The sequence below is a fragment of the Lethenteron reissneri genome, chromosome 22 (genome assembly GCF_015708825.2).
Source record: "Lethenteron reissneri isolate LAM-NWPU_2019-01 chromosome 22, ASM1570882v1, whole genome shotgun sequence".
In the NCBI taxonomy this organism is placed as follows: Eukaryota; Metazoa; Chordata; class Hyperoartia; order Petromyzontiformes; family Petromyzontidae; genus Lethenteron; species Lethenteron reissneri.
The window spans coordinates 5,711,130-5,723,335 of NC_083800.1; the positions used below are offsets into that span (position 1 = coordinate 5,711,130).

General features: G+C 42.9%; 1 protein-coding gene across 2 annotated transcripts in view; it reads right to left on the reverse strand.

The window, feature by feature from the left end:
• The window catches only part of LOC133345560 (leucine-rich repeat transmembrane neuronal protein 3-like), a 38,868-nt gene extending 27,163 nt beyond the window's left edge, over window positions 1–11,705 (reverse strand). For both annotated transcript variants that reach the window (XM_061556451.1, XM_061556450.1), the window contains exons 1-2: window positions 11,057–11,705; window positions 9,166–10,754 (exon numbers count right to left, since the gene is read on the reverse strand). In XM_061556451.1, coding sequence (XP_061412435.1) covers window positions 9,166–10,754; window positions 11,057–11,126 — 1,659 coding nt within the window. In that variant the 5' untranslated portion in view covers window positions 11,127–11,705. The remainder of the gene's footprint in view (window positions 1–9,165; window positions 10,755–11,056) is intronic.
• Window positions 11,706–12,206: the final 501 nt, after the last annotated feature.

A 12,206-nucleotide genomic window follows, 5' to 3' on the forward strand; every position in this document is an offset into this window, starting at 1 on the left:
CGTGTGGAAGAGTAGGCCAAATACCCAGTGGAGAGCCTCTAGAGCTCCCTCTAATTGCAGTGGTTCTTAACCTTTACTGCAGCCTTGCACCCCTTTGGTTCTCAATCGTGAAAATATTTATAATGTTAATACATAAATCTATAGGTTTGGTGAAACAAAGTAGTCGTACTTACGTGCCTCGTGCTTAATTTGTGTTTTGATGATTTGCCTTATAAAAAAATCTGGCATGTCTCTCACCCCCAGAAAGGGCATCTTGCACCCCCAGGGGGTGCGTGCACCCCAGGTTAAGAATCACTCGTCGAATGCATGGCCCATGTGCCAGCAATGTCATGAGCAGGAAATTGCAGGGCTGTACCTTTATCTTTTTTATGAAAGAAAAATTAAGAGCGAATTACACACTTTGTAATTTTCCACTACTTTATAAAACCATATAAGCCATTTATTTTGCCATAGTTAAAGCGAAATGATTTCAATATTTTAACTTTAAAACATATCGTTCAGGGTGTAAAATACTAATCTTGGCCCAGGAGCAACAGGACATTTGTGCTTGGGGCATATTTACAGCACTGAACCAAAATACAGCAACCAAACACGACGACATAGTAATTATAAAGTCCATTGGGGATGAACTGCAAGTTAATATTGAAACAAATAATAAAGCCTGCAAGGTTTGGCTCGGGATAAAAATGAGAAAAGCAATTGTCATGTCCAATATTATTTCAAACCATTGGAGACATCTGTCAGTGGCGACACAACTGAAAAATACAGCAGAGTATGTGTAGAGTATCCTAGTGCAGCTGTTATAGAGGCAGACCAAAATATCATTTTAGATAAAATAAATAGGCGGACAAGAGCAGATTGGAGTGTATTTGTGAAGCTGAACTTGATAAGGGCAAGTAACATCGCGAAGTGCCTTAGAGAAGAGCGTTTGTAAGCAGTGTGCACTTCTTATGATATATGGTTCAGAAGCACGATCATTTATGAAACAATAAAAAACTGAAATGTGGCAAAAAGAAGTGAGGAGAGATGCACGCTTCGAATAATATTTGGAAACGCAAAGAGGAGCGTGCATTTCAAAAACTTCTAATGGACGTCTGTCAAAAAGAGCTTCATAGCTCGTCGGATTCCTCCAGTATAAATACATTTTCTGATTCTGAACATCTGCAGATAAAAGACGTAGTTCAAACTGTTAAGAAAATTAGTGGACTTGGGCAAGACACGACGCGAGAACGGGATGACGGCCGATGGTTACGAATACTAAGCGAGTGGCAACCAAGAAATTAAACAACGTCCTAGAGGACGTCCACCAAGGAGATGGAGCGATGAAATAAGATTTCGGGCATGTGCTAGGTGGATTATTACATTGCAGGTGAATGCATGCAGTATAGTGTAGTGGGCAGTGGTGCATTGGACACTTCTTTACGTGTTCAGGACGTGCAATGTGTCAGACATTTATCTGAACCCATGGCCTGAAAAACGTGTTTTGAGATAATTCATGGACTGCATAGATCCTTGCCCCTATAGCCACCTTTAGTTGGTAACTAAAGGTCAATAGTCAAGGTCACGGCATTGTTTACATGTGTGTGTTCTCATTAGCGAATGCAGCTCCACTTTCTATGATGTTTCAATGTGTGCACTATTTTTGAGTGCATAATACATCATGTGGTCTCTTGAGAAGTAAAACAAATGTACACTACTTCGGCGGCTGTTTAAATGAAACCGGGATTTATTAATGTCATACTTGGCCGTTAATTCTACGATGAAACGTCCACCCGTGGTATTGTTCTGCGTGACCGTAATTACTGGAACATTACTTTTCATTCTTATTAAGTCCATGGATCCACCTGCAATGACCAGTTTTGCGGTGTTCCGTGCGGTTTTCGATGCGGATACAAAATAAATCATTCGATGTTGAACTTAAACGCTCACTTTTGTTCGTGTACTTAGTGTTCCATTTGGTGGATAGTGTGTGCAGCTATGTGAGAGATATCTAAATACGCACTTATCTTGCAGGACAAAGTGATTTATTGCTGAAATGAGCAACGAAGCTGTGCTCATCCCCTACCTATGGCTCTGAGCTAGAAGTGGGAAAATTCCACATTCCTTTGGAAGGGGCGAGTCGATCCAACTATTGTTGACCTCCCTACAAAAGTGATTACTCATCTCATGAACTCCACGGGGATGATGGGGTGAGTTCATCGCCAACCAGGATTTGAGCTCGCAACCTCCCAGCAGCAATCTACGAGCTCTACCACTGAGTGCACATCTTTATTGAATTTCTCGCTCACAAGTAGAATTGCAAAAGTGTTATGTTGCTAATTGGATGTAAAGCATGTTGTGAACATTCTGTTGACTTGTAGGCAGCCTGTGTGTGTGTTCTAAATAGAAACATCATTGCTGATCATAATTTGACGGCTAGAAACAAAACATTTTTCAAACACGTTCGTCAGTGTCGACAGCCTGTGGTTGAAAGCTTGTTGATTGGGGTGTTTGTATTTCCAGGGTACACGTACATCAAACTGCCAAATATAATGGTGCAGGATGAGACATTGTCTGAAGAAAATGTTTCGTGGCAATTATATTAACATCATTGTCGAAGTAATTTGAGGTGAATGAAATCAAATGTATTTGGCACTCGGGCACAACCCTAAGATTTTCACTCGAAATACGTGGCTTCATTTATAGAAACTTGTCAAGATTGTGTTAATAATGCTGATTTATTTAGTATAAGATCTGCATGGTATATTTTTTGAAGCTTGAATTTCGTTGTCATTATATGTGGAAAACGGTTGCATTGTTAGTCTTGTAAACATTTTGGTCCGAGATTGCACGGTTGGGAAACTTTTTTAAAAGTAAAAAAATCTCACCTAAAAAAAACTAAGTTGCTTTAATGTCCCCTTTCATCGGCGATATCTTGTGAGGTGCTTAACAAGAGGCACTAGCTTCCAGATAGAAAAGTGAGCATCCTTTAACTCGGGTAAAAACTGTATTTTACAATTAATTTAACCCAAGGGGCTTCGGAAATGCTTGTGTTTTTCTTTCCACTACACACACACAGAATGTGAGATACGGTGGCGATGTAACAAAGGACCCTTGGCTGTTGCCGAAGGAACGGTGGAGCCGCTGCGATTCCTGCTGGCTCTTGGCTTTGAGAGATTATGGCAGCGGTCCAAGCTACGCGGGATGATTGACACACGTGGGCTCGGGGAACAAAATCAATGGGGGAGGACAGCGCTTGCGGTGGGGGTGGCGACAGGCCTGAATGGAGATCTGGGATTAATGGAGAAGGGTATAAAGGGAGGAAAAGCAGTGGGCCCCCAAGCATCCCACGGGCAATCTTACGAAGAGACGGCTTCATAAATCAAATACCCCGGATGTTTAGGGAATGATTAAATGCACTGTTTACAATTGTACATGAGAGCCTTTAACAAATGCAACTTCTGTCTGCCTGAAGGCAGCCTTGCCCCCGTTGAGAATTAGACCTCTTACAGTAAGCACAGCTTTGGAAGCCAATGTCAATGTCTGCAGGGATGCCTCGAAGCTTGTTTTACAATAGACGCCACGGCCTACGGATTCGTGGCAATGCCTGAAAAGGAATCAACGACTGTTGACTAATGACCAACTCGAAGTGCCACCGTATGTCACAAAGATGTTGCATGCATGCTCACTGCAATGGCCTTTTAACGTGATGTTGTTGTTGTACTCCCTGCTTTATTAATGTTTAAGTCATTATTTAACATTTAAAACCTATTAACATGTATGATTATTGTAAAATGTTGGCACGCATTGCACGCAATCTTGGTTAAAGCTTTTAAGAGCTATTAACGATCTTGATTTATTTATATATATAAGTGCACAATGCTTTTTATTCAAGGTTTTACTTTTCAGGGTTGGATAGCACAAAGTAGTATGGACCATGTTTAAGGATAAAGGCATGTTACATGTGCAGAGTATTAAATTATATATTGCAGTGTGCACGTTGTAGTTGCTAATAGAAAATGCATGGCTGCAAAATGCAAATCTGTCCTTGCATCTTTAATGACAGAATATTTTACATTGAGATTTCAGGATGCGATTAACAAGCAGAGTATGCCAATGCCAAAAAAAATGTACGTCGCCTTTAATCCCAATGTTCACCGTGAAAACACAAGTGTTGAACCGAATGGGGATCCTGTCCATTGTGTAGTGGTCGGCTCGCTGGAAATGCTAAACGGAGGTTTTCGGCACTGCAGTTGAAAATACTGTGAGTTTCTCAAATCCCCCACCCCCCAGCGCCTCGGTCCACCCAACGGATCGCTTGCGGTGGGGGTAAATTGTGGGTCCTTACCACATCGTCCAAGACGTATTGCCAGCGTGGCAGAGTAGGCCAAATAGTATATGGAGGGGCTCTCTCCATATTTCATCTATTGGAGGCCCTTCGACCAGCAGCGGTGTGAGTTAAGCAATTTCCTGGCTGCACATTTACATATTCAGCTAAATACTAAAAATAAGTTATGGAATGTGTTGTGAATGCTATTTGCGGGGGTATAATGCTTTGGCAAAATGGATCAACTATACGTAGTAAGTAAACTTTATCTGGTTATATGTGTTGTTGACGAATCTACTCTGAAGTCCGATTTGTGATAAAATAATGAGGTCCAGGCAATTTTGGGTTCAATCCACTACTGGATGAAAGCCTTCACATCCCAATATCGATCATGAGGGTTGTTTGACCATACTTCACTACGTTGGTCATTGCAGGTTATTAAAGCACGTGAAGATAAAGTGGTCATAAATTGTTGTGCAATGTGTGCATGGCTAATACATATATTTAGTGTGAAATGTAGACTCGGCAGAAAAAGCCAAATTTATGTCAGCATGGCCCACTTTTGTCACCTAAATTATATGTGGCTTCATGTATGCTTCTAGGTAATTTGCTAAAGTTATTATGCTTTGCATGATAATTTACGTCAAGGTCTATAGGGTGGAAAGTTGAACGTATGTAACTGCAGGGGGTAGAGAAATGTTTAGGAATTAAAATTAAAACTAAACCTTCACATTTAATTAATGCCTGTGTTGCAGACGCCGAAAATCAATAGATTAAAGTGGCATGTTGCCGCATTGCACTTCCTTTCGTTAGCCGAGTGATTGATTGATTTATAAAAGATATATTCCATTCAAGGATTAATGCAATAGTGAGATACACTTTTTTTTTAAGGCATATAGGAAATATGGAAATGTGACGTGGTTCTGGTTGTAAATTTCAGCGTAACTACGAGTGCATAGCGGCCTACTCTTGCAGATAGTTCCGTGAGATGTTAACGTGCGCGGGCACGGCCTTAACATCTTTGAATGATGGCACGATTTCTGATTCATTGGTTCCCATGCTGCTGCAGCTGCTGCGGATTGCGTCTCAAATCAAGTGAATCTTGGATTCAGATGAGAGCAGCACCTCTAAGCCCCGTGTGCTGGGACCCTGAGCTGTCTGCGTCTCTTTGAGTTTTGTATCTGTATTCAGTTAGCGGCGGTGCATGCCCTTGTTCAATTTTCTGTCTATTGGTTTTGTGAAGTGCCAGGCGCACAAATATTTTGGTTCAAATTGCACAAAGAAACCGCATTTGTACCACGTTAGACACTCCCCCCCAGGCGAATTTGAAAACAAATACTCTACACTTACACAACTTAAGGCAAACAGGCCAGGGCACTCCTCACCCCCCCCCACAGAATGGAGTGCAACACATTTGCCAATTTCTTAAGGAAGAATACTTGGGTGGCAAAGGTTGCCTGAGAAACCGCTCAGCAAGAAAATGAGCTGCAAACACAACACATTTTGTGCCCAGGTGGCGTTGATTGAAATCGCATTTTGCAGCTTGTGTCTGAAATCTGCTCGCAAAATGTGTGGGGAATTACAAAAGAGCAGAGAGATAAAGTATCGGAGTGTGGACGCTGCTGGACCTGATGCAATTTGCAAATAAACACTTTTCAACAAGTCTGTCTGTCCCAGTCCTTGGGGTAATAGTGAAGACTTGCTGCTCCGAGAATCTTGTTTCCAATCTGCCGTTGTGTCTTACTTGTAAACTATTCATTTGAGATCCATTCCTAACGAATTGTAGCTTTTAAAAATTATGTCTAACATGTTTTATTTATTTTTCATTATTATGTGGCTATAAAAACGACAACTTTTTATCACATCACTTTAGCTGGAACACGGTGACATGTGGCTTCGAGTTTAATTAAAAATAATTCTGTAATTGGAATGTATTAATGTACGTAACTATATTTTCAGATATGTTAGGCCAAGTTTGTTACATCCATTGAGGAGCAGAGATTGCCAACTGTTTTCCAGTCACAAACAAGAATGATTTAGAGGTCAAAATGTCACAGTTGAATTGTCCAAAAATTACATGCATGCAGATCGTGTAATGAAATTAAATAAAGGCATTAAAAAACAATTTTCCAATGCTAATTGTTAACATGCATACTTTTTTACATATCTGTATTGCCAAATTTTAAAGAAGTAGTAGAGGCTTTGTAATGACTGCCATTTACAAATTCTTATAGAAATCGCCTACGGTAATTGGAAAAACACAATAGTTTATTCGTGAACTTGAGACGTTAATAGCTTTCCATAGATGTCCTTCGTAATTCATATTCCCCATTATTTAGTTGGCTATAGGTGGACTGCATTGCTCTTGAAGATATCCTTGTATTTTACGGTTGTCAATTTTCTAATCAATACAATTTTCACATTTTAATGAAGTAATAAGATTGAACATTAAAATAGGACAAGGAGAATTAATTTTTTGGTTGCAAAAAGCACATTTTTCATTTAATAAATTATTTCCTTTTCAAAACCTCAATTTACCGGTACAAATGACTTTCGTGAAAACGAAGATTGCCAGTTGATCTAATTATCTCAATTCCAAAAAGAAATTCTACGCTTTTTTTTGGGGCGAGTGCCGCGGGGCGGGAGGAATTTGCAATACATGTTGTAAGTTCAACGCATACAATTATTACACATTTTTTTGTTTGAGAGCAATATTGCATAACGCAACTCAACTTATTTTACACGAAACAATATCCCTTTGTTTGGCTCGAAAAGTTGTATTTAGCATTGTTCCACACGAATACAACAATTCTAAAGTCTGTGCAAATTGTGACTTTAAGCTCACTGTCAAGGTGACCACGGGCATAAAAATGAAATAGGTCTGAAGGCTGACAGGGAATTGACGGCAGCTTGTGTGCACCGAGCTCCATTACCTGCTGCACAGTGTCAGTCTTGGAAGATTTAACCCTCTCCTTATTCATTTTCGCTTCCGTAGCTTGATTGCTGGGTTTAGGTACGAGTGGACGCGTTATCTTGAGCCCACTGTGCCTCTTCCAGACGAGCATTGCACGCCCGCGCGAGGTTCCTCTAGTCTAAGGCGACGCTTGCGCGTACAGTTTACCAGCGTCGCTCGGTGTTTCATGCACGAGTTGATGAACGCTCGGCGATGTACGTTTTTTCAGTACAAGGCACTGTGCTGCGTGGAGGATTAGAGAGGGGTTGTGGGCTTTGAGTGTGCAGTCGTTTGATGCCAGGGACAGCATTTGTATAGCCGTGGCACGTAAGCGTTAAGCTTTCTTGGTGACATGTAAACACAGAATTCTATTTGCATCTGTATGAAGTCCTGCGGGTGTTGCTTAAATTATCTAAAATATGCCAGAGTGGCACGGTTGACGACTGCCCTAATGTTAATGGGATGAAATTGGATTTTTTAGTAGCCACTGCCCATATGGCAACCACTTCTGTTACGTGTCATCTCTGATGGCTTGATTTAATTGGGTTCTGATTACTCTGAGTCAGCATCGTGCACCAAAAGTTAATGAAATAGCTTCTTGGCAGCGATGTTCTGTAGCCATTTCGGTACTTTCACTCCTTTGTGAAGCAATTTTGTTCTAAAGCTTTAGCAACCATTTTACTAATAGACCCGCCTGTTTTCTGAGAGGTGTTACCATGCAAATTACAAAGACATAAAATAACAATAGAAGGCCATTTAATGATACTATAATAACCCCCGCATTTTCAACAAATCAATCTGTTTTTATTTCCTATCAAAAACTGATAAAAGAAAGATAACCGCTTCGGTCAACGTTTTTGTTTTACAAACCATAATTTTGCAATCTGAAAACAGGTTAACGGAATATTACGAACTATAATATTTTTTGTATAATTAACCAATCTGATTTATATTCTGTTCAGAACATATAATACAACAACAAAAGCTGCAGTAAGCATCTTTTTTTAACGAAACCATCATTCTGTTCTAAATTGAACCGGACCTCAGCCTCAACACAGGTTAGCAAATCGTGACTGGCTGGTTGGGTCATTTGTATTGAATGGTTCCCATAAGAATGGTTCACCCTGAGGGGCTGTCGACTTAGAGGCAGCAGACTCGAATGTAGAGACGGTATTGGCCCCTGACAAGGGATCTCTTAACTAATTTTCTTGGGTTGAATGTGTTTACAAGCACACAGTTCGACTCATTGTACTACACGGAGGAGAAAAGTGATTTACTTGGTAAACAAAGCAATGGTGTTATTTTATAATGATATAATGGTAATTGTGACATTTATTAGGAATAATACATTAATATAATTTGAATGTGAAGAACTAAAAGATAAAAACGCATTTATACAATGTATACATCACTGCATGTTTTCACATGTGTGTGCGGTCGTATGTGTGAGTGCATGTGTGCACGCATAATGTGTACTAATATACCGCACGCGTTTTCTTCTTTGGTATGTTAATGAGAGAGCATTTCACGAAGAAAAACACAGCATAAAATACGTATCGCAATTATGTAGGGATGAAATGGAACGCATCCGAATGAAAACCCCGGCAGGGAGATGGAGCGATGAAATCTGCTCATGCGTACGTGGTAGGTGGATCGTTACATCACCGGACTGTGAGACTGAGGATGCTTCCATTCAGCAGTTGATTGATTGTGGCTGCCGATGATGCTGACGAATTCCATTAAAGTAAAATCAAAAAGCGCGTGTTTAGTCCCGCATACTCTCCTCGGTTATTGCGCGCATAAATACGTACCCGCGCAGAAATGCGTGACTTGAGTGCGCGCTAGCGCAAATTACGTGCACGCGCGCAAACGCAGCGAACGGCGTGCGGCGACCCGCCGCTCGTACCTCGCACTCTTGCATGGCCGACACGATGAAGGCAGAGCAGTGGGTGGTCGTGCCGTTGGCGAGCCCCTCGGTGGCCTCCGAGTTGTTCGTCTTGTAATCCACGTAGTACTCGAGCGGGATCGTGGGCTGCGCCGCCCGCTCGTCGCTAGCCCCTCGTCTTCGCCGCTTCTTCTGGCGCCGGTGGTGCGCCAGGGGACCCTGCTGCTGCAGCTGGCGCATGCTCGCCGGGTACCGGCGCCACGAGATGTAGATGACCAGCAGGATGACGAGCACGGACAGGATGAGCGCCACGCAGCCGGCGATCACCTTGTGCAGTGACACGGCCTCCAGGTCGGGGTCCGGCGGCGGTGGCGGAGGGTGCACGGGGAAGACCGCCGCAGGGTCTGTGGGCAGCACGATAGGTTCCCCCCACTCGATCCTCGACTCGACGACGGGCTTGATCCAGCCAGTGGGCTGGCTGCCCGGCTTCGGGGCTGGCGCCGTGGGCTCGGCGGTCACCCGGGGCCTCTCGCCGCAAATGTTGTAATTGTCGATGGCCTCCATCACGTTCTCGCCCTCCAGATGCTTGGGACCGGCGCAGATCATGTTCTTCTCTCTTCGGATGCCGAAGGTGGTGAGCCAGCTACCCAGTGCGCACAGGTTTCGGTCGCACTCCCAGAGGTTTCCCGAGAGGCTGATGAGGCTGAGGGACTTGAGCGAGCTGAGCACCTCGTGGGTGAGCGTGGTGAACTTGTTGGAGTCGAGGCGCAGCGTCTGTAGGTTTGGCACATACTCGAAGGCGTTCGCTCTCAAGGACTGCAGTTCGTTGCCGGAGAGATCGAGAATCTGCAAGGTGCTCCAGATCCAGACCATGCCCTGCGTCATCTCGCTGATCTTGTTTCCCTGCAGGTAGAGGTGCCGCAGGCTCATGAGCCGCGGGAAGTGAGCAAAGTTGACCTTGGAAAATTGATTGTGCTCCATGTGGAGCTCTGTCAGCCTGGTGAGGCCAGCAAAAGCATTTCGCGCCAGGCTCCTCAGCCGGTTGTAGCCAAGGTCCAGAAACTCGAGATTTCTGCAGTCTTGAAAAATCCGTACTGGCATCGTCTTGATGGTGTTGGAACGCAGGTGCAAGCTCTGCAACTTGCGGAGGCCCCTGAACAGATCCGGATCCAGTATCTGCAACTGGTTGTACGACAGGTCCAAATTCCGAAGGTTTGATATTGGCCGAAATGTACCATTGGCCAGATTTGAGATTCTATTGGAACTAAGGATCAGTTCTTTTAATCTGCGTATCCCTTGAAAGGCATGTGCATCTACAGTATGCACGTAATTGTGGTCAAGGTATAGCCATGTCAGTTGCCTAAAGCTGGCAAACTGATTGTAGTTCAACTCTTGCAGGCTGTTGTACCTCAGAGACAAACCGAGCGTGCCTGCGGAGATATTCCGTGGCAGTCCTTTCAGACCCAGAGACTCGCAGTATACGATCTTCACATCACACTTACAGCTTTTGGAACATGCTCCTTCGACTGTTGAGAACGATAACATGAAGGCTGCTGTAAAAATCATCAGTCTTGTTCTTGGGCCACTCAATACCCTGAATAGAATTGAACCTGAAAAACGAAAAATGCGATGGAGGTAATGAACAATATGCTAAAGATTTGCGTTTATTTAAAAATACATTCACAAGTTACACTCACAACTCAATGGTAAATCCTATGCCTTTTCTGCTATACGTAAAACAAAACTAGATGTGTCTGTGCAATTGTTTATTCGTACCAGAATTATAAATGTAAAAATATAGACGTTGAATACAATAGAAGCATTATTGATAGTTTATATCTTTTAACTTTTAAAGACCGCATTTGTTCGTCTCGTACATAATAAGGAGTGCAATTTGCAAAAAAAGACTTACCCATTGCTGAACACATTAAATTGGCACTTGATTTCAAAATGTGTGGCACGCTGTGTCTAAAACCCACCATCGATACGTTAATGGACTAACAGCATGACTGACAAGATTATTATATTTCCTCCCCCTTAAAGGCACTTTTTACTCAATATAACTGCACAAAAGCATGCGCCGGACTTCCACATCGAGAATTCGAAGTTGGTTTCCGCTTGCAGAAATCCATACGATCCGCGCACAGAGAGAGAGAAACGGGCGTTTATCTGGTCGCTGTGCCCAGCCAACAATTAGAACATCTTCTTTACATCGTTCAAAATTGAGCCTAGATCAGTGGACTGCCGCCGATTCTGACGCTTCACTGTTTTTCCTTTTCCTTCAGAATTCGTGGGCTCTGCGCGAACGCAACAAAAAAACAACCCCAACAAATAAATCCCATGCACCCCCCCCACCACCAGCCCCGTTTTGTTTGTCCCCTTAGTTTAATTAACAATGCTGGTTTTTTTGATCAATTAGTTGAAAGGTATGCATCGCGTGGGAAATGATCTATCACTTTTGCTTGCAACGTACAGAACCCAAAAAAAACCCCACAACCATTGCATGTCTCTTGCTCACTAGTGTGCTGGCGCCAATGGTTGTTTGGTCTGCGCTCAATAGCTGCGCCTCTCTCTCGCTCCCCTCTCCCTCCCTTCTCTCCATCTCCCTCTCTCCCTCTCTACCCTCAGCCCAGCACGCACGCCCTCCTTCCCTCAACTCACTGCTTGACTGATAGAGAAATTCTGATGCAGGGCTGCCCCTGGCGGCTTGGAAGTGTTGCAGTCATGGTCATGTGCACCGGATGACATTAAGCCATTGCTACCGTTGCACATGCGGTAGTTGAACATTTCGGCATATTTAAAAAAAAGCCTTCTCGATGGCATTGGCAATATCTCTACAACCACCTTCCTGTAAGATTATATCTCTCGGTTTTTTTTTTTTAATACTCGGCATTAGCGCACGGGAGGTTTAGTAAATCAATGTCTATTTTTTTTAAAAATCCCAAGGAATAATTGCATGAAGTGGCTAGTATTTTTTTTTCACTTTTCTTTCATTAAGGCTTATAAGTGTAATGTCGCACTATCGAATCCATTACTCGTACACACTTAACTATCTCGCGTGA